Source organism: Magnusiomyces paraingens (assembly GCF_902498895.1).
Source record: "Magnusiomyces paraingens strain CBS 517.90 genome assembly, contig: contig2, whole genome shotgun sequence".
In the NCBI taxonomy this organism is placed as follows: domain Eukaryota; kingdom Fungi; phylum Ascomycota; class Dipodascomycetes; order Dipodascales; family Dipodascaceae; genus Magnusiomyces; species Magnusiomyces paraingens.
Window position 1 is genome coordinate 1,026,679 of NW_022474068.1, and position 20,975 is coordinate 1,047,653.

A 20,975-nucleotide genomic window follows, 5' to 3' on the forward strand; every position below is an offset into this window, starting at 1 on the left:
AGGAAAAAAAAAACTATTTAAAAGATGATAACATTGAAAAGAATAACATAATTTTTATATACATTAAAATTTGTAACCGAATTTTTGTTATTTTTTTTTACTGTAGCAGATACTCCATGCTTTTTTTTTTAATTTATTTATTTTTAAAAAAAGTTTTTAGTTTCTCTTTTGAAAAAAAGGATCCGAGAAGATTGCCTCATATAAACTTTTATTTAGAAAAAAAAAAGAAGAAGAAGAAGAAGAAGAAGAAGAGTGTGCGCGCAGGCATTCTGTTGGCCACACAAGAGAAAAATGGATGTATCACTTAACGAGGGAAAAGTAAACTTCTGAAGACAAATCTGTAACCAGTCAACAACACTAACACGTCCACAAGCTTCAACCATGTCTGAAAACCTTAAGTATTCTAAGACGCCCAAGTAAATATATGCTAAGCTTTACTGACGAGATAAATTGTATGTGTTTCCTTTTTTGAATACAGGCTTTTGAGGAGAAGTGGGTGGGGACCGAAGAAAAAAAATCATTTCAAATAACTCACTTGTATAGTTTTCTTTTTTTTTTTTTTTTGATCTGAATTCATAGAACCTTTGTTACTTTCCTTTGGCCCTACAGCCTTAAATGACAAATTCCCTATTTTTATCAGTAGTTTGAAACTAGTTGAATAAAATAAGGGGGGCAGTGTATTCAACAAAAATGAAGATATTTTTTTTATTATAGAAATATTTTTTTATTAATTCAGTATTTAAAAAAAATAAAAACCTCTTTTCTTGATTTTATCTTCATTATGGATAAGATGATTGCTAGCCAACTTCATTTGACCCGGGAAGCGATTTTTAAGAAAAGAATGATTGTAAAAAGATAAATCGCAATTGTTACTTCTTGTGTCATTTTTAATAAAAAAAAACTTAGGATAAAAGGTCTGTCTATTTTACCATTTTTAGATAAACCCTTTTTTTTTGATTCTTTTCTTTTAAAAGTTTTTTTTTGCCAAATTTTCAAATTGGTTCTAGGATTGTTTTTTTTTTCTCATATATCTCCTGGTCACTTTATTGTACAAAAAGTAAGGCCTGATAAAGTTACAAATTGTGTTTTCATAATCTCCCTTTTAATATTTTAAGTAATAATAAAATAAATTAATGAATTCTTTTATTGAAATCGTTCTTATGATTTATAATAAATAAATAAGGTCAATAATCATTATAATTATTCTTTATAATAATTATAATAATTATAATAATTATCATATAATGGTTGCAAAGGTATTTTATAAAAACATTTTTCTAAAGAATCTTTATTAATTAAAACTTATTTAAACTTGAAATAATATATTTCTTAAGCTTATCTTCAAAATATTACTCAATTATTTTTCTTTTAACTTTTTAATGTTGGTTTGAGTTCCATCCAAACCAGCGAAAATAAAGTTTTCAAATGTTTTTTAAGGAAAATACTTTGATAAACCGGTCAGCAACAAATCAAGTTTTTTTTTTTTTTGTTTTTTTAATCATGAAAAAAACTGGAATAACATCAGTTGCAGTTTTTTATATATTACTCATGAGCAATGTTGCATTTTTAATGAATCCTTAAAAAATCTAGGATGAAGGTTATTAATCGACCTTTTACTTTTCTTTTTTTGTTGCTTTTGAGCAGAACACAAAACTAGAGTAAAATGAAACAGAAATTCCAAAAACTATCAAAGGGATGGATCAAAAACAAAACTTTGATCTTGTTTATTCTTAAAGAGTATCTGAAATCTGGATGGAAATAGGTTCTAAACACAAAGACTAGCTTAAAAAATGAATCGTTAAACAATCCGTTATGATATGCCGTATTTTATATTATAAAACCTTTAAATTAAATGACCATTAATTCATGAGTATTTTTTTTCTTGCTCTTTTTTATCAGTGCCTTTTAAAAAATCCAACTAAAATATTTAGAGAAGAAAAAAAAATGGTGCCGCTTATTCATTCATGATTTGTTGATATTTCTTTTTTTTTTACCCTTTTTGTCTTTATTTAATAAAATTTCCTTGATTTTGGGGGGGGAAATATAACCCTAATCGTCTAATAGTCTTTTTTTGATGATATTGGATATTGGTAATTTTTAATCGTGAAGGTATGTTTTTTTGGCACTACGATCTAACAAAAAAAGACTTAACTAAACGGCTTTTTTTATTTTATTTTATTTTTCAGTGTTTAATTCTCTTTATTTATATTGTATTTTTAGTTATTTCAACAGACTAATCAAATGAGAGACATTGTGTGTACTTACATAAATCATAGCTTGTCAGTCATTTTTTTAAAAAATGTAATTTTTCCTCTTTTCTTTCTCTCTCCTCCTTTACTCATCTTCCATATATATTGCTTAAATATTTAACTCGGAAACAATGAAATTCTTATTTTTGCTCTTATTCTTGTCTGCAAACTTACATGAACCAGCCCACAATAAACGTAAATGCTTAATACGCACTAATCCCAGTTCTGTTATGATATGAGTAGTTTTTTTCTTTTTTTTCTGGAGATGTTAAGGTGTGTTACTTATCCAGATAATTGGCCCAAAACAATGTATGCGGGCACTCTGCTTGTATTTCTCTTACTAAGAAGCCTCTTTTTAGTTCCTCAGCCGTGTATCGTTAAGCCGCACTGAAATCTGAGTTGTATCCTATTTTTGAGAAAAATTCTAACTGAAAACTAGATGGAATCTTGCATTCATGATTGAATAAAATGAATATTCACTTTTTTTTCAATTGATGTACTCAAAATGTTTTTTTGTATTCCAATTTATTATAAAAATGAGAAAAAAACTATATTTATGATTTTTTAAAAAAATCTTGGAATTTATCTTCAATTTCATCCAACAAGCACAAAGTGGGCAAGATTTAAAACATCCAAATCACTCTAGATAGCATAATCCAGCATGTAAGTTAGAGATTATTTTTTTGATTAAAATATGGGCTAATGTATAAAAACTAAACAAAATTATTTTGAATTACTCAGAAATTTGTAACTAATTGTGGGGATAAGCTAGGTAGTGTTTATTTAGAAATGGGTGAAAAAGACAAAATATTGTATAGTTGGCAAAGAGTTTCAATATCTTTGACGAATTGGAATTCATTTTTTTTTTTAGTTTTTAGGCAGTCTGTCTCAAAAAAAACAATACTTATTTACAGCTATATTATTTCTGGTATGATAAGGATTTAAAATCACTCCATAATTTTTATAGAACCATTTAAGAAACTGTTTTATCTTCTTCAATACTTTAAAAAGTTATTTGCTATTAGAATCTTTTAATAAAAGTTAAAAAAAATTGTGAGATAAAGATCAAGTTTTTTTTAAAGAAATCTGAAATATTTTATATTGTGTCTTTTGAAGTTCCATTATTTTACTGTTTTCAATCATGTGGCTAGATAATTAGTTGTTTTGTCTCATGAAATATGATTGAACAAAACAAAAAAAAGACTCGTCTAACCCAAATTTCATATATTTTTTTAACGATTTTATATCTTTTATTTAGTTTAGCTGGAAATTTCAAATTTTGCAAAAAAATGCTAAAAGAGATTTTCATTATAGTGGCTATTGTTATGTTTGAAAAGTCAAATAACGGTCAATATGCCAAAATTTCAAGTTTAAAAGAACTTCTAGAAAAATATTACTTCTTATTTTTTGTTCAACTTTAAAGATTTTTAGTTCTAAATCACTTAAACATGGAGGATCAAAACAATAAGTGAAATAGATACTTGGCTTTTTTCTATATTTTAACTAGTTAAACTTATACTTCGGCAAAAGAAACTACTTGTCAGTCGTCTTTTTGTTCGTGCTTTTTTTCTCAATTTGAGATTGCAGACCTAATAAAGACTCCAAGTGAGACATTTTTCTTCAAGAGGCAACTTTGAACCGGTGTATTTAATTTTTTAACTAAATAAAAATGAATCACCTGTAAAAAGAGCTTTTACTGAAAAAATTAGGGGTGAAAAAGGTTTAAATGAGATTAGCCGTCCCTCTTTACCAAACATCGTAATGACAGGGATCTTTGAGAATGTAGTAGTATACTATTGACACTGGATTATAAAAAAATGCTTTGTGATAAAACTTCTAGCTATGGGCTTTTTTTTGTCAACTGGTGGAACTAATAACAGCATGAACAAAAACTGTTTTTTTAACAAAAAGCTTAAAAGAGTCTACACTCAGGGAAAATAATATATTTTCAATCTCCCTAGGGTTTAACGGGGATAGCAAGAATAACATAAGTCTGTTTCAGATGATTAAATAAAAGGATTATTATTTTTCTTTTAGAGAGACTTTTTTTTTTCTTGAATTGTGGAGATAACTTATTGGAAAAGACAAATGGACAATCATTTGATAAAAAAAAATAGGCTTACTCATTCATAAAAAATTTTTTCAAAATATAATGTCGAATTAAATAAAGAAAAATCTTTGCAATTATGCAAGTTATCATATTTACACATATATTCGCGTACCAAGACATGATGCTTAAGTTTGGTATCTTAGAAACACAAATATTCAAGGCAGACACTGTTAAGGAAATGAAAATGAAAAAAAACTAAAGGATCCAAATTCAAGGGAAAATGTTTAGTAAATAGTCGACAACAAATAGGCATGCATCATAGAATACAATGGAAGGGGCTGGTAAGAAACCCAAGAATGAACTACGGAATATGAAATTAAAGTCTTTGTGTTTCTGTAAAACCGGATGACGCTAATCAAAAAGAAAAAAAAAGTTAATGAAATCTTTTAAGCACAAGAAACTACCCTTGTTAGTTAACCCTAAGATGATTGAATTTTTAATTCACATCGTTATTAAATTAGCTATTTATAATATCTATCATATTTTTAGATTCTCTAAAGAGATAGCATTGGAGCGGGTACAAGCAACTGACACCGAAAAAAGTGCCTAGATGATGTTTGTGTGGAAATCGAGTAGCTTGGTCGGCCTACCTGAAGTTTTCATCTCAGACCATGGACTTCAATTCGCAGGTGTTTTGACAAAGCGTGAAAAAGTAATAGGATGTCACGGGAGGTGGTGAACCTATCAATCAAAACATATTAGAAGAAATACTTGAAGAACAAGCGGGGTTGAGTTGATGAATTGCTGAAAGTGAAAGCATGATTCAATAATACGGTCCACATTGTTACTGAATTTTCCCTAGATATGGTGATAGGAGGGCACAGGGTGTTTTCGGTCTTTAATAATACTGTACGACCTTTTTCTCTCTTCCACACAATTTTTTTCAACCGGACTAAATTAGATTGGCTAGTTTTGTTTTTGTTTTTTTTTTTTAATTCTAGAAAAAAAAACTTTAAGAAATACTGGTTTTGTATTATGAAACAAAAAAAAAGTTATTAATAAATTAGAAGTAATAATGTACCCTACAAAACAAAGTTATACAGCAGACATAAAAAAGTTTGAATAAAAATTTAATTGAAAAGAAGTTTGATCGTAAGCTTATTACAAAAAAGAAATATTATAAAAAAAAAAAAAAAGAGAGACCTGCAAAGGTTCTGTAACATCTAAAAATTACCTAAGTCACTTTTATTTTCTTCCAACAACGGACAATGGAAGATTTGGATTTTGCTTTGGCTTAGGCTTAGGCTTAGGCTTAGGCTTTGGCTTTTGTTTCTTCCAAAAGTAGAGTTAAAGGGTTTCTGTTTTTTCCAAAAGTTATAACAGGAAAAAGGAAAAAAACAGAAAAAAAAAGAAAAGCGATTGAGGCAGCAATATTGATGAGGAGCAAATGCAACGCGACATACAAAGTAACCACTAGAAGTGGGACGCGTTAGTACATTCAATTTTAAAAATGATCGATTCGACTTACATTGAATAAAAAAATAAGAAAAAAAGGTGTGTGGCTATTGGTTTCACCTTTAGTTTCTTGATAATATTTTTATGTTTTACAATAGTAGACGAAAAGAAAGATGAGCCAATATAGATAAGTTTTGTTTTAAAGATTTAAAATAAAGACTATAAATAAATAATATATATAAAAGAAGGATTCGGCTGTATAAAAATACAAATGAGAAAAAAATGGCACCATAAAGGGCTTTTTCAACAACAGTACCAAATCACAGTTTAATTTCATGCAAACACACGGGAGAGTCATCTTCTCAATTGGGATAATACATTCCGGTAACATAGTACAGTCTTATTGAAGTTTACTTTGAACATCTATTTTTTGCAAAATTATTGTGATGGAATTTTGAGAATAGTTTGAATTCAATGTTAATTTAATCCTATTGATTTATTTTTTCAACCCTTTTTTTTCTTCTTTTAAATAATTACAATAAAGATTTAATGGATTTATTTACTTCAGATAAATAAAAGAAAAACTTTGATGCACTGTTTCAAATCACTAATAATTTTTTTTCTATACTTCAATCTAGGTTTTTCCGCATATTTGAATAATAATCCCTTTATTTTCTTTTTTTTGATCCTTCTTTCTCTAATTCCGCTATTCAAGTAAACTTACCGTAGCTTATAAAATATTAATAATGACGAAATGGATTATATGCCTTTCCCTTCCTTCATCTTCGTTTATTTATTATTCAAGGCAGCAACACCTTTTTAATATTATTATATTATTACAATTATGAAGTCTCAAAACCTCCATTGTTGCTTGTTTATGAATACACAAATAATTATTTTTTTTCAAAAAAAAGCTCTTCTTTTCTTACTGATCTACTTAGTTTGTTTGTTTTTTCTCATTAACCTGAAATTCTCTCGATTATACTGTGTAACAACTTTATTCTAAGAAAAAAAACAAATTATATGTCGCTTGTTAAGGAGGATGTTTAAACCTTTCACTCTTTTCCTGTATCTAGTATTTAATATGTTCTAAAATAGATTCCTATTAAACTATCATTTGCTATATTCTGGAACACAGTAAAGTCTTTCTCGCTTGTACAAGAGAAAAAAATTGAAAACTTGTGTACTTCGTTACTAAGCTTGTAACCACAAAAAAAATTAAAAAATATTATCTCAACAATATATTTGAGTTTGATATTTTATGTTTAATTATAACAAAATTTTAGAAAATACAAAGAAAAATTAAAATCAAGGCTGTAGTGGATCTTGAACATATTATTATAATACATATACTTTGCTTTATGAATATTGATTGATCTTAACTCATTATTTGAAAAATATTAAGGCAGACCTGCAAAGTCTCTGGTCTACACATTTTTAGTATTTTATCTTTGATGTTACTGGCAAGCTTTCTCACTTTTGGATAACAGGGCGGACGGCATTTTTTTGAGCAAAATGGCAAAATGGCAAAATGGAAAAATGGAAAAATGGAAAAATGGAAAAATGGCAAAATGGAAAAATGACAAATAGGAAAAAGAGATTTCTGATTATGCGCCTAGTCAAGAGGATAAATTTTTATGAAGGGCCATCTATCACTCATTTGGTGATTGTCATTGGTTTTAAAGGTATCGATAGTGGAGAAAAGAAAGCAGATTAAGAAACTTGGGATGATTAAAAAAAGAAGAAATTTGAGATAGACAGAAACATACACCAAAAAAACACACACACACTTAAGATTTTTCTTCTTATTTACCAACTTATTGTCAAAAATTCAAAAAAAAAAATGAATGAATGAAAAATTAAAAATCCAACTTTTTAAAAAATGACTGCACTGACGCAGGTAGCCGGCACACATCATTCAATGTATACGCAATTTAATGTTGTCTTTAATAATTAAATGAATCGATTTTTTTTTTCAAAGGCATTTGATATGTGATATTTTTGTGGAAATAGAAAAAGGACATAACTTACAAAGACTTAAAATATTAAAAACAAAAAAAAATTTTTTTTCCAGAAACAACTGCTGAAAGTGGCACATGTGAGAATACGTTATTTCCCAAGATATATATACATGAGCAGAGGGGCTGAAAATGAGAAAGAAAAAAAAAACAAAAAGGGCAAATCAAAAAGTAAGCTTCCAGACGGTTGTGTTTAGCTAAAAGATAGTTGAACTGGTAGTATATATCATTTGTATAGGGAGAAGTTGATGATTGGTCAATAATCCAAGTGGTTGGGATTTTTTTATGGTAAGCTTGTCAGCTTGTCAGCTTGTCTATTTTCTATTTAATCAAAGAATATCAAAAAAAAAAAAAAAAATTTTATTTTTTTAAAGAAAACATGAGTTAGTTGATTGATTAATTAATCTATGATAAAACTAAATAGTAATATTTTAATAGATTGATAAAATGATTGTATAAATATCATATTGAGATATTTTGGTAAAAGAATTTTTAAACAAAAAAAAAAAAAAGAAACCCCTCCTTGACAATATCATTCATCCTCCCCCACATGTTACCGCGCTCGCTTAATTTCACCAGTCCTCGGTTACAAGAAAGATCAACCAACAAGTAAAATATTCTTTTAATTTTGACACATTGTTTAGTTTTCATTAAAAAAAATCATTGCTGAATCATTATGAATGTGTTTAAAAAAGAAACAAATGAAAATAAAAAAAAACAGAATAATATTAAAGCAGGATATAAGCGAAAAGGAAATTTCTCACCCTCATGTTCTAATAATTACAAACACTTCTAGATCTTCTGTTAAATTCTCATAACAAGGAAAAAGGAACCCTATTTTCTTTGTTTGCAAAATGGATAAAAAAATAAAAAATGAAATAAAAAAGAAAAGAAAAACTCATTTGCATTATAATACCAGGTATATCTTAGGTACCTGAATAGAAAATGGGATTTCACGCTTCATCTATTGGTTAATCAATACAATATTGTTTTAAAGCAGCAGCAAATGTTAATAGTTTCATCACAATGTTGGCTAATATTTTTTTTATTTTAGTTGACAAGGGCCTTTTTATTTTTTACATTTATTTTTTTTTAATTATTATAATTATTTCTCTTTTTTTTTTGCTTATTTTTGTATGCACTTTTAAAACTGACAGATTTACGATATTCTTTCATCATGAATATTATTTTGTTTTTTCATGGATTTCAACAAAGAACCTTGGTTTCTTATTATTTTTTATTTTTTATTTTTTCTTGTGCCCACTTGTTGCTCCCATACATAAAATATAAACACTTATATACTTTTATTTTTTTTTATTTTTTTTTATTTTTTTTTGGAGAATAAACAGAAAGGCGGTTTATCAAATAACACCAATTAAAGAATAGAAGAAGAAGATTACCTGACAAAGACTGAATTGAGAAAAAAAGTATATTCACTTCAATTAGTTTTTTTTTCTTTTTTTGGAATGTCTGATATTGACTGTAATTTGATGCAATTTAGCTTGCTTTTTAATTTCTTGAAAAAAAAAAACTACAATCCCATTATTTTGGACCTTTTTTTTCTTACGATTCTCACTTTCTCCCCCTTTTTTTTATTATATTTATTCATCTTCTTCTTTTTCTATTATTCACTTGTGTAAACATTAGAATCCCCTCATTCTTCCTTTTTTTTCTTCATCTTCTGGAATACAGCTGCTGCTTCTGGACACCGACATCATTTTAAGATCTGTTTCTTGTTATTTTTTTTCCTTGGTAATTTAAAGCCTAGTTATTATGGAGAAACAAGAAAATTTTTATATTAAAAAAAAGAAATAACGCATCTTGTTTCTTTAGGGAATATTCCATCTTTATCTTAATCTTCCATTTTGTTTCTCTATCTGCCAGCTGGTTACAATCAAACAAAAAAGAGGTGCTTATTGGGAGAGGAAAAAAAAGAAAACAACATGGTTAGAATTCATCATTGAAAAATTACCATTCCATGTGAAAAAAAGAGTAAAAAAATTCATTGTCAAATCGCTACTACTACACTCACCTACAAATTTATATATGAAAATCTCCTTCTCGTCTTTAATTACTCATAATTTCCTTATTCCCTTACTTGCGCATTCCGTAGCGGACCTTGTTGAATCCCCCACGAGACTCGCGGTCGACTCTATCAGTTTCGTAATCGCGTTGGCCTTCCAGCATTTCAATTGCATTTTGCAAATCATCAAGTCTAAAACAAAAAAAAAAAAATAAAAAACAGAAAAAAAAAGTTAGTGTCCCATTGTTTGAAAGTCCCATATAATTTTAAAAAAAATACGATTTTGAAGTATTTTCAATATCCTGGTTGAGCTCGTCTTGCTTCTTACGCAATTCATTGCGCCATGATTCAAACCGGTCTTCATGAAACGCAACAATGACAGCAAACTTGTCATTCATTTTGCGCTGGCGTTCACGGAAAATGGGGTCATTTTCCAGCTGCCCATCTTCCAAAAACTCTTTGCCATACTTGGAGATTTGCACCAAAGTTTGTAATCCACCCTCAGAATCAATCATGCGTGCAGCTTCTGATATTCCTGCTTCTACAAGAGCAGATCTAGCGTGTTCAATTCGCCGCAACATGCAATTCTTGCGATACCGCTGATAATGTTTTTCAACTGTCGAGTCAATCAAGTCCAACATATACTTTTCCATAAGCACTCTGCGCAACTTCACAAAGTCGCAGTGGTCCTCATTTTCAACCTCTGCAATCCCCCAGCGGTAAGGTCTTGCTCGAATAGGTCGTCCATGATTATCGTGGCCCACAATAGTTTCTGATGCAATGACTGCGTAAGGAGTGTCGCGGATATCGGGGTCCATATCAGGGGTAACATCCTGGGGGCAATAAATCTCAATCCCCGACGAAGCAATGGTATCACGAACCTAAGACAAGAGTTAGTTTAAAAGGTGCACACTACATACACTCACACCACATTTCAAATTCCGCCATGTCTCACAGATTGTTTGAAAAAATCTCTATCCTTGAGAGTAAACGAATCAGCTTTTGCAAGCACAGGGATCAAATTGACGCGTGTGCTAAGCTCTTGCATGATTTTAATGTCTAGCGGCAAGAGCCCCTTTCCAGATGGCCGAATAAAATAAAGGCAAACGTGGACACGGGTATCAACTTTTTTACGGCGGTCTGGCTGCTCTTCTTGGAGCATGTAGAGCTTGTGCTGGTTGTCAATGTAGTTGATGATTGGCACCCAACAGTGGGTATTGTTGGTAAAGTCACCAAACCCAGGTGTATCAATGACGGTGAACTTGACGGGGAATCCATTTTCAATGTAAATGGCCTCACGCACTTCAATTCGGGTTGTTTTCGGGGTATTACTGTCAAGAGGTTGATGCTGAGAGATGCTACTCGTATCCTCAAACTTGTCTCCAAAAAGAGTATTGACAAGGGTTGTTTTTCCTTTAAAAGGTTAATAACAATAGTTTATATTCAAAATTTTAAAAATATAAAATTAAAAATAAAAGTCATACCAAGTCCAGATTCTCCAGCAACCATAAGTGTGAAAACTTCACCTCGTTTTGCCACAATGTTGCGTCTAAATCTTGTCAGTATACCCATAAATAGTCATAAATCAATACCAACTCAAGTCTTCTAAACATACCTCTGGTCAGGAATTGTTGAAATCAATCCATCAAACACATGTTTGCCTGCATTATAATCCAAGTGTGCAAGCTTAGGTGCTGCCATTGTAGTATGCGATGAAATTTTAGTTGCTCGCAACGGCGACACCAGTCCGTCCACATTCCCATTTACAAGACCATTAATCGTGTCGTTTCCATTCCCCAATAACCCCATCACTTTTTTGTTTCCGTCAATACCCTGGGTAACTGCTGTACTTGTTGTAATGGCAGTCCCTCGCATCGAAACAATTCCCGGTTGTGAGCCCATTGAAGAAGACCCATTGGCGCCCACATGGACCTTGGTGCCATTAATCTCATCGGGACCAGTGCTACCACTGACTTTCCCACTGGAAGTGACGCGGCCTCTGTAGCGTTCAATGCCGTTTTGTGCTCCTCCACTAGCTCCATTGACCTGTTGCTGCTGCTGCTGTTGCTGCTGCTGCTGTTGAGGTCGCATATGTGGTGGAGGTGCTAGGGGTGATGCAGCTACAGATCCAGAAAGTCCTGCAGATGGCAACGGCGAGTCGAGTGAGATTTGAAACTCACCCCGTGTAGTGGAGTCATCAAACCCGCGGATTGCAGGAATATGTGGGAGATATCCTGGAGTCCCAGGTCCAGAAAGCGCTGCACCAGCTGCACCAGCTGCACCAGCTGCACCAGCCATTTTTGGAGATGAATGTGACTGGGAACGGGGGCGGGATGGTGATCTTCGGTGAGATGAGGCAAAGTCAGAGGATACGACGGGAGTTGGAGAGGAAAGCGAAGCGGCGACAACGACAGCGGCGGTAGCAGCGCCGAGGGCTGGGCTTGAGTCCATGGCAAAGAAAGCGGTTGCATTATTTGTTGATGATGATGGAGGGGGTTGGTGGCGTTGGCCCAAGTTATGTTGGCGGGTGGAGGGGGGTTGGCTAGTAGGATCAAAGTAGCGGCTGTATTTGTAGTTGTTGTTATCCATTGTAGATGGGGAGGTGGTTAAAGAGAAAGAAAAGAAGAATGATGATGATGAAGAAGAAGGAGAAAAATAGAAGGAAAGAAATCAAGGAAAGAGAAGTGAATGGAATGAGAAAAAAAAAAGAGAATTGATGGTTTAGGAAGAGTCGTTACAAGAGAAATGTTTTGATTTTGTGGATTGTATATCTGGTGAGAGTTTTGACAAAAAAAAAAAAGGAGATTTATAAGTCTCTTATTTTGTAATTACCAATTGTGTTATCTGAGAATGATAAATAGTTATATAGTGGAAATTTTTAAAGAAAAATAAATAATAAATAAAAAAATAAAAAAAAGAAGATTTTTCTTTTCTATGGTATTTCTACGACATGATTTTATCCCAAAAAGGAAATTAGATTATCGGAGTGAGCCGCTGCACGGAAACTGAAAAAAAAAAGTGTGATTTCTTGCATTTTTTTTTTTATTTCAATAGATATGCCAAATATTCCAAATAAAAAAAAATAAAAAAAAAAAAAAACTTAAACAAAGTTATGGGAGTTAAAATTGGAAGAAGAATCCCATTAAGCTTATAAGACTGAGAGGAGAAGGAGGATGATCATAACGATTATAGTTCTGTTAGATAATTTGAAGTAATAATGATAATGAAAAAAAAAATATCAGAAACGCCTGAATGAAGAATTAAAAGGTTGTAAAAGTATATATTGAAAAAAAAAAAAATTAAAAATAAAATGAAATTAAAAATTAGATATTTAAAATGGAGACAGACATCTATTAATAAACAAATAAACAAAACAAATTGGTAATATTGTTTTTTTTTTTAATCAGGCAAAAAGATAATGTTAAATAGATTTAATTAATATATTTCCCTTTAATTGAAGATAACCTTATTGATTATTATTATTTTTTTTATTTTCTATGATAGGGGAGGGGGGTGAAAAAAAAAAACAAAAAAAAAAGGAAAATAATTACATTTTAGAAGATATATACAAAAAGATAGACATTTTCAATCAGTTTAAACTGGAAGCAAATAAACAAAAAAAAAAGGAAGAAAAGGAAAAGGAAGAATACTATTCTTACTTAGACTCTTGCTTCTGCTCCAATTCAGCCTTCTTAGAAAGATTGAGCTTGGGTGGAGAGCGGAAAATATCGCCCTTGATTTTCATTGACTGCATCATTTCTTCTGCCTTTTCAGAAGCAACAGGAAGTGAGTCTTCGAGAGAGCCTATAAAATTAGTTAGTTAGTATTGTTTTATTTTATCTCTCTTTCTTTTTTTCTTTTTTTTTCATCTTAACTTACTCTCAAAAACAGTTCCGGCAAAGTAAACACGGGCAGGGATCTTGGATGCATCAAAAGTAAAAGCTGCATAATCAACAACATCGTGTTCAACAACCTGAGGTTCCTTGCTATGGGGGGACATACGGGCAAGTCGTTGACGGGTATCAATTTTATAAATAATTTGAATTTCACGCATGGGTTTACCAGGAAGTAATAAAGGTTGGACAGAAACAATTTTTGGGGTCGAATTGAACTTGACAAGTTTCCAATTAAGCTTGACATCTTTGGGGACTGACTCAAGACGGCTCTTGAGAGATTCATAAACCCACAGACTGAGACGGTCACGGACTAAATCGAGACGGCGTCTGTAAAAAAAAAAAATTTAATGATTAAATTGGGAAAAGAAAAAAAAAAAAGGTTTAAATATTGATCTTTGAACTTACTCGGCAAAAGCGTGGTTGGTATCGACATAAGTTTCGAGAGCCAAGTTTTTCCATTCCACAAAGCGCGGCGAAATTTTGGACTTTAAACGGAACTGGGCAATACTAATTTTGATAATAGTTGTTAGATTCTTTATTTTTTTTTTGTCTTTTTTAAAAGTAAAAAATCACCACTTACAAGACTGTATTTTTGACCAGCATGATTGCCTTTCTAATGATTGATTTGAGTGCCAGTTTGGGGTTTTTATAAAAGGGTGGGACATTTTTTGGTGATGGAGGAATGTAGACATCTAAATAAAAAAGAAAAAAAGAAGAAAGAAAGGAAATTAGTCTCTTTAATATATATATATATATATGATTCAAAGATCGTACCTGTGGGAATTCCAAAATACTTAATGTCCATGGTCTGTGTGCTTTGAGTTTTGTTAGAAGCATAACGAACCATCATTGAGGCGGTAGCTGTCTGCTTAGCCTGGAGAGCAGCTGTAAGGACCGGTCGAACACCAATGATCCTGCTAGTGGATCCCACAAGAGGCTTCAAGTACATTGTTTTTTTTTTTTTTTTGTATTTTAAAGGGAAGGGGAGTGATGGGATTATTGGTGGTGATGATGATTTTTTTTTTTTTTTTTTTTTTTTTTAAATGGAGGTTTTGCATACACGCAAAAAATTTCAATCCCGTGGTTGGCCGAGGGAGAACCGTTGAAAAAAAAAAAAATTTAATAAATTATAAATTAATAAAATAAATTAATAATAAATTAAATTAATAATACAGAGACTTTCATCAATCAAAGGTTACCCGGAAGTATGTCATAATACATTACATTTTTATGTTACAAATGAATGTTGTAACAATTGACTTAAAGACACTACCTTTTTTTTTTATTTTTTATTCCCTTCATGGCGATAAGGCACACGTCTTTAAATTGAGTCCAAAAAAAAAAAAAAAATTAAAATCGCCACTTTTTTATGAAATTCAATCATTCAAAAAAAACCTACAAATAAAATAATCACCATGTTATATCATTTTATTTTTTAAATTAATATAATGAATCATAATTATTATAATCCTATTTTCCATTCAAATTATTATTATTAGTACTATTAATGAGAAAAAAAGAAAAAGAAAAAGAAAAAAAAAAGAACTACTACACTTGAATTTGGAAAAGTGTATATCCGAAAAAAAGGGTATCCCCATCTTCAGTCTTCTTCTTTAAATTTTTTTTTTCTTTCTTCACAATATGCCAATTCTCATCTTCTTTTTTTTTTTAATTAGATAGCGACGCTAGTTGAAGAGCCAATGTCGTTAGTGACTTCATCAATCTTTTCTCTGAGGTGGGCAGAGGTAGAAGAAAAGGCAGCAGCAGGGGCTTCAGAGTAGGTAGAAGCAGCAGATGAGACAGGAACGGGCTTGCCAGTGATACCAAGGAACTTGACCGAGACAGGGCGGAGAAAGTTCAAGTAGATGTACTTGGAACCGGCATACTGGGGGAGGCCAATGTAGAGGAAGAAGACAGTCTTAAAGACCCAGTAGAAGGGGATCCAGTAGAGAATGGTCTTGCTCCAAAACTCAATGACAGAAAAGGCAGCAAAGACGACCCAATAAGTCAGGTACTGAGTATCATCTTCAGTAGTTCTTGATTCAAGGGCAACAAGAGAGTAGTATCCGGGGATGACAAGAGAGGCAAAGTTTGCCAAAAGCTGGCCAATTCTAGATAAAAAGAAAAAAAAAATCGTATTGGGTTAGTTCATCATGATAAATGTGATAGATTAGAATATGGATTAAAAACTTACCCGCCGAGATTTAAAAAGATGAGGAAAAAGTAGACAAAGACAAAACCAAGAGTGCCATAAGACTTGGGGACACCAGTTTTGGCTTCGAGCTTCTTCAATGCAGGGTACTTGTCAAGTTCCTAGAGAAAGAAAGAAGAATGTATGTTAGTTTTAACGTATTTCTTGGTAAGCCATCATTAATAGTAATTGATAAAAGGTAGAAAAAAGATTGATATGAAAGTGATATAAAAACGATATTGAAATATGATTGTATCAAAAAAAAAAAAAAAAATGAATGGAATATTTATTAATTTGATGATAATTTGAATTAAAGGTGGCTTTTTTTTTTTAAAAAAAAAAAAAACAACTCATAAACACACGCACCTTATCAATACTGTTGATAAAGGCAAACGCCTTGTCCTGGATGTTGCTAGCGAATTCAGCTGACATTTTTAAAAAATTAAAAGAAACTGTTGAAGTTGATAAATTATTTGTTTGTTTTTTATATTATATATTTAAAAAAAAAAACAAATCCCAAACTAAAAGTGAGTGGTGATTTTTTTAATTTTAATTAATCTGGTTTGGTTTTTTTTTTTCCAACGGTTGTGTGTAGTAAATAAAAAAGGGAAAGAAGGTAGAAGAAAGAAGAAAAAAAAATAAAATAAAAAAAAAATAAAAAAAAAAAAAGGGAGAAATAAAAAATAAAAAAAAAAAAGGGGAGTGGCCGGCAAGCAGCAGTAGCAGCAGTAGCAGCAGCAGCAATTGAGGGTGACGCAACAAAATCAAAAAATTAAAAAAATAAAAATAATCATGATAATATACAAATTTAAGACTTAGTTCTTAGATATTAATATTTAAAACTAATTATTATAAACGGCAAAATATTTTTGCAATCATCAGCCAATTGAACATTTTCAATAATTTCAACAATTTTAACAATTTCAATTCCTCCTTTTTTTTTTTTTTTGCTAATCTTTAAAAAATCAGAATATACATATAAAAAAAAGCAATTGAGAAATAATAAAGAAATAAAAAAAAAGAAAGAAATGAACATTTTCTAAGGTTTTTTCGTTGTTATTATTGAAAGTTTTTGCTATTTATTCATTGAGATTTTTTTTTTTTTTTTTGGTTTATTTGCTTGCTTTTTTTTTCTCTCTCTCTCTTTCTTTTTCTTTTGTCTGTCTATTTAAAATTTAAAAAAAAATATCACCAGATTTAATTCTTTAAATTTTTTTTATTCAATGTTTATTTAGAATATATATTTAATATAAAATCTTTTTTTTTTATTTTTGATTTATTTTATTTATTTGAATTATGTTTTTACCCAGAAGAAGAAAAAAAAGAAAAGAAAAAAAGACCCCTTCATTAAATTACATAATGATTATTAATTATCTAAATTAGTGTCACGCCACCCCTTTCCTTTTTTTGCCAATTTCTTAATTTTAACTTTAACTACAATTAAAAACAGTCAATTTTAATTAATTCTAATTAATTAATTAACCACTGTTAATTCCTAGCTTTATTTAAACCCTTAGGAAACAGGGAAACAAGGGGTGGGAAAAAAAATTAGATTCCTGTCTCGTACCATATACCATTTACAATTTAAAATTTTAAAATTTTACTATTTACCATTTACTATTTACCATTTACAATTTACAATATACCATACCATTTCTAATTTACAATTTACCGAAAAATCTCATTTCCTCCACCATAATTGCTTTCCCAAAATACCCAATTCAGTCAAAATATTAGCCCATTAATATTTCAATAATCGCTCAATCATTTCCTTATAAAGAATTTTTTGTTTTTTTTTTTAAAAAAAAATTTTTTTTTTCTTCTTTAATTAAAAATTAAATATATATAATGTACAATTTTTTTTATATAAAAATTCAAAAAACAAACACAAAAAGTAAATAATAATAAAAAAAATAAAGACTCCAATTCTAAAAAAAAAAAATTTTTTTCCCCAATTTTTTTTTTATTTACTCAGGATTGTAAGCATATTTACTCTTAGCACGAATCTTTGCACCAAAAAAGTAAAAGAGAAATGGAATGCCGCAGCATCCAAGCGACACAAATGCCAACAGGGAAGAAGCCCATTGATAACCCATGGCGTGATACATTTGGACTGTTCCAAGAATGACTGTAGCACCACCAAAAGATCTAACACTGGTCTTTGCAGCCAAAGCCGAGGCTGCAAAATGCTGGTATGAATCAACAATGTAATTGTTTGCAGAATTATAAATAATGAGGAAACCAATACCACAGGGGAAACCAGCCAAAACAGGGCCGACCCAAATAAGACTGGGGTAACTTGTCCAGGCAAAGATAAACAAACCAATGGGCATGAGCCAAGATCCAAACATCATAGGAATGAGACGGATTTCTGGGGGAGGCATTTCACCACGGTCTGTATAAACTTTTGCTCTTCGAATGTAGTCGTTATTGATCCAGGGGGCAATTGCAGTACCAACAATGGATCCAACAGCAATTGGAATAAAAGTGAGACCAGTTTTACCAGTTGACCAACCCTTGCCTTCTCCAAAGACAATTGGGTAAGCAAAGAAGAAAATGTACAAAAGACAGTAAAGAATAGTCATGTAAATAGTCATGAGAAACACAATAAGTTCACAAAACAGTTGAAAGGGACGGATAAGGGCAATGACCATAGTCTTTCCGAGCTGCATGGGGAGCATCATTTTGCGGGTTCTATAAGAGTCATCGCCAGTTTCTTTAATGAGTTTTTTGCAACGACGCTTGAGGAGAGTTGCATGGTGAGTTTCAGGGATTGCCACCAAGACATAGGCATAAACACATCCGGAAAAAATGAGAAGAACATAGTAAATCCAGCGCCATCCTGCATATTGGCCAATGTAACCACCAATGAGGGGGCCTGTGACGGGACCTAAAAAGGGCATTGCAGAGAAAATAGCCATTGCGATACCACGCTCGTTAGCTCTCCACATATCTGATAAAGAACCTCCAATGAGGGTCATTGGGGCAGAAAATGTGATACCACCTAATAGACGAAAGACAAGGAGGGTACCAATGTTTTTAGCCACAGCGCATGGGACAATAAAAATGACAGCAACAAAGAGGGTAGTATTATAAATGATTTGTCTACCCCATTCTTCAGAAAAGGGAGCAAAGACTAGTGGGCCAACACCAAAACCAAGGACGAGAAGAGTGACGGTAAGAATGACAACTTCCATAGAAACACCAAAGCGTTCCATGGGGCCTTCCATGTCACCAGTGACGACAGCTGAAGAAAATGCAACTACAAAACAAATGAGGCCAAGATTAGCAGTTTGAAACCATTTTTTGGAGTTTGACCAGTTGAGGGGGCAGTCTGGGTCATCTTCAACCCATTCTACAATGCGGTATCCAGTTTCAGCGTCAATAGTATATTTCCAAGGGTCCTTTTCATTGACTTCGAGATGCTTGGGGTCAATGTGGGTGACAATTTTAGAAAGTTGTTCTTCATATTCTGGGTCTTCAAATGCAACATCAATTTCAGAACTAAAAATGAGTTTGTTAGAATTGAAAAAAAATAAAAATAAAAATAAAAAATAAACTTACTGGATGCTATCATGATCACCAAAATGGTTAATGCTACGGGTTTTTTTAATATTTAAGTCCTCATCGTGGGAATCTTTTTCATAAGGATGGATTCCTTCTTCAGATGAGGATGCCGTAAGGTTTCTCTCGAGGTCAATGTCGTTAGCATTTCGCGGGGGTTGCGGCTGGATAGAGTTACTATTATTGGATGTATTGTTTTCCATTGGATGGATGATGGTTCTAATTGTTGTAGTAGTAGTAGTAGTAGTAGTAGTAGTAGTATTTGGGTACTTGGTTTGTTTTATATATATATATATTTATATATTTTTAAAGGGAAGTTATGATTTGTATGCGGGAAAGGTTAATTCAAGTCTTAAATTGAAGGTAAGTGAGGTACTTTATGAAAGAAGTAAGTGCGTGGGGGTTTTTTAATGGAGAAGAAGAAAAGTAAAAAAAAAAAAAACAAAAAAAAGGAGAGGATATAGATGGGAATTGGAACCTATATATAGTTTTTAAAAAGAAATAAAATAAAATAATAAAAAGAAGAAGAGAAAGAAGAAGATAAAATCTAGAAATTACAAATAAAAAAAAAAATTTCTCTCAGATGGTTTTTTTTTTTTTCTTCCATGGGAATGTTTTAAGGTCGGAGATTATAGTTAAGGCGCACACGGGTTTGCGGGAAATGCCATATATAAAAAAATACATTTAATATATTTAAATTATTTAAATTATTTAATAATTTAATAATTAGTATAATATATTTGTTAGTTATTTACTTAAGTAGATTAAAGAAAAAAAAAGAAGAACAAGAAGAAGATCAGCCCAATTTAGGGTCGGAACAAAGTGAGCGGATTTCCTAATTGGGTAAGATAGAAATCCCGACGCCGACTTTTGACACAACACATCCGTCAATAACTACAACAACAACAACAACAACAACAATTTAAAGAGAGGGGTGGGGGAAAAAAAGGGAAGAAAAAAAAAGGTTTTTGATGGTCAAAAGGAAGGAATTTTTATTTTTTTTATTTTTTTTATTTTTTTATTTTCGTTCAATTTTTTTCTTTTAAAATCAATCAAACAAACGGCTTAAGACTTCCGCACACAAAAAAACCGTTTTTTTTTTTACTTGTAGAAGTATTGGTAGTAGAATATATATATATAGATAGATAGAGATTGATTGATTGATAGATAAAACAAACTTTGGAGATTTGTGGGGACATTTTATTAATTTACTACAATTATTTTAACTTAATTTAATTTAACTTAATTTTTATCAGTTAAAAGTTTTGTAGTTTTTTTTTCTTTTATTTTCTACTATATATATATATATATTTTTTTTACAATTTTATATAATTGTTTCTTTTTCTTTTTTTTTCTTTAATCAATTGATTTAGTCGGCAACCCGAGGAAATTTAAAATAAAATAAAAAATTTTTTGAGATAAAAAAAAAAAAAAAGAAATTGCCAAGACCTTAAAAACTTTTACTTTTACTTTTACTATTGTTGATATAATATATATATAGATGGTTTTATTAAATAAATAAATAAATA

At 30.9% G+C, this 20,975-nt stretch overlaps 4 protein-coding genes across 4 annotated transcripts; all 4 read right to left on the reverse strand.

Annotated features, from left to right (window-relative positions):
• Window positions 1-9,866: 9,866 nt before the first annotated feature.
• On the reverse strand, window positions 9,867-12,384 carry SAPINGB_P002059 (uncharacterized protein; the record flags this gene model as incomplete). Its single annotated transcript, XM_031996779.1, has 5 exons — window positions 9,867-9,987; window positions 10,075-10,676; window positions 10,751-11,208; window positions 11,280-11,344; window positions 11,411-12,384. 5 exons carry the CDS (start codon window positions 12,382-12,384, stop codon window positions 9,867-9,869), a joined length of 2,220 nt encoding a protein of 739 aa, XP_031852670.1.
• Window positions 12,385-13,450: 1,066 nt separating this feature from the next.
• On the reverse strand, window positions 13,451-14,640 carry SAPINGB_P002060 (uncharacterized protein; the record flags this gene model as incomplete). Its single annotated transcript, XM_031996780.1, has 5 exons — window positions 13,451-13,599; window positions 13,675-14,018; window positions 14,097-14,198; window positions 14,272-14,383; window positions 14,466-14,640. 5 exons carry the CDS (start codon window positions 14,638-14,640, stop codon window positions 13,451-13,453), a joined length of 882 nt encoding a protein of 293 aa, XP_031852671.1.
• A 723-nt stretch (window positions 14,641-15,363) lies between these two features.
• Window positions 15,364-16,314, reverse strand: SAPINGB_P002061 (uncharacterized protein; the record flags this gene model as incomplete). The annotated part of the gene is made up of 3 exons (XM_031996781.1): window positions 15,364-15,802; window positions 15,886-16,004; window positions 16,249-16,314. 3 exons carry the CDS (start codon window positions 16,312-16,314, stop codon window positions 15,364-15,366), a joined length of 624 nt encoding a protein of 207 aa, XP_031852672.1.
• A 1,535-nt stretch (window positions 16,315-17,849) lies between these two features.
• Window positions 17,850-19,649, reverse strand: SAPINGB_P002062 (uncharacterized protein; the record flags this gene model as incomplete). The annotated part of the gene is made up of 2 exons (XM_031996782.1): window positions 17,850-19,386; window positions 19,447-19,649. The coding sequence occupies 2 exons, from the start codon at window positions 19,647-19,649 to the stop codon at window positions 17,850-17,852; spliced, it is 1,740 nt and encodes a 579-aa protein (XP_031852673.1).
• Window positions 19,650-20,975: the final 1,326 nt, after the last annotated feature.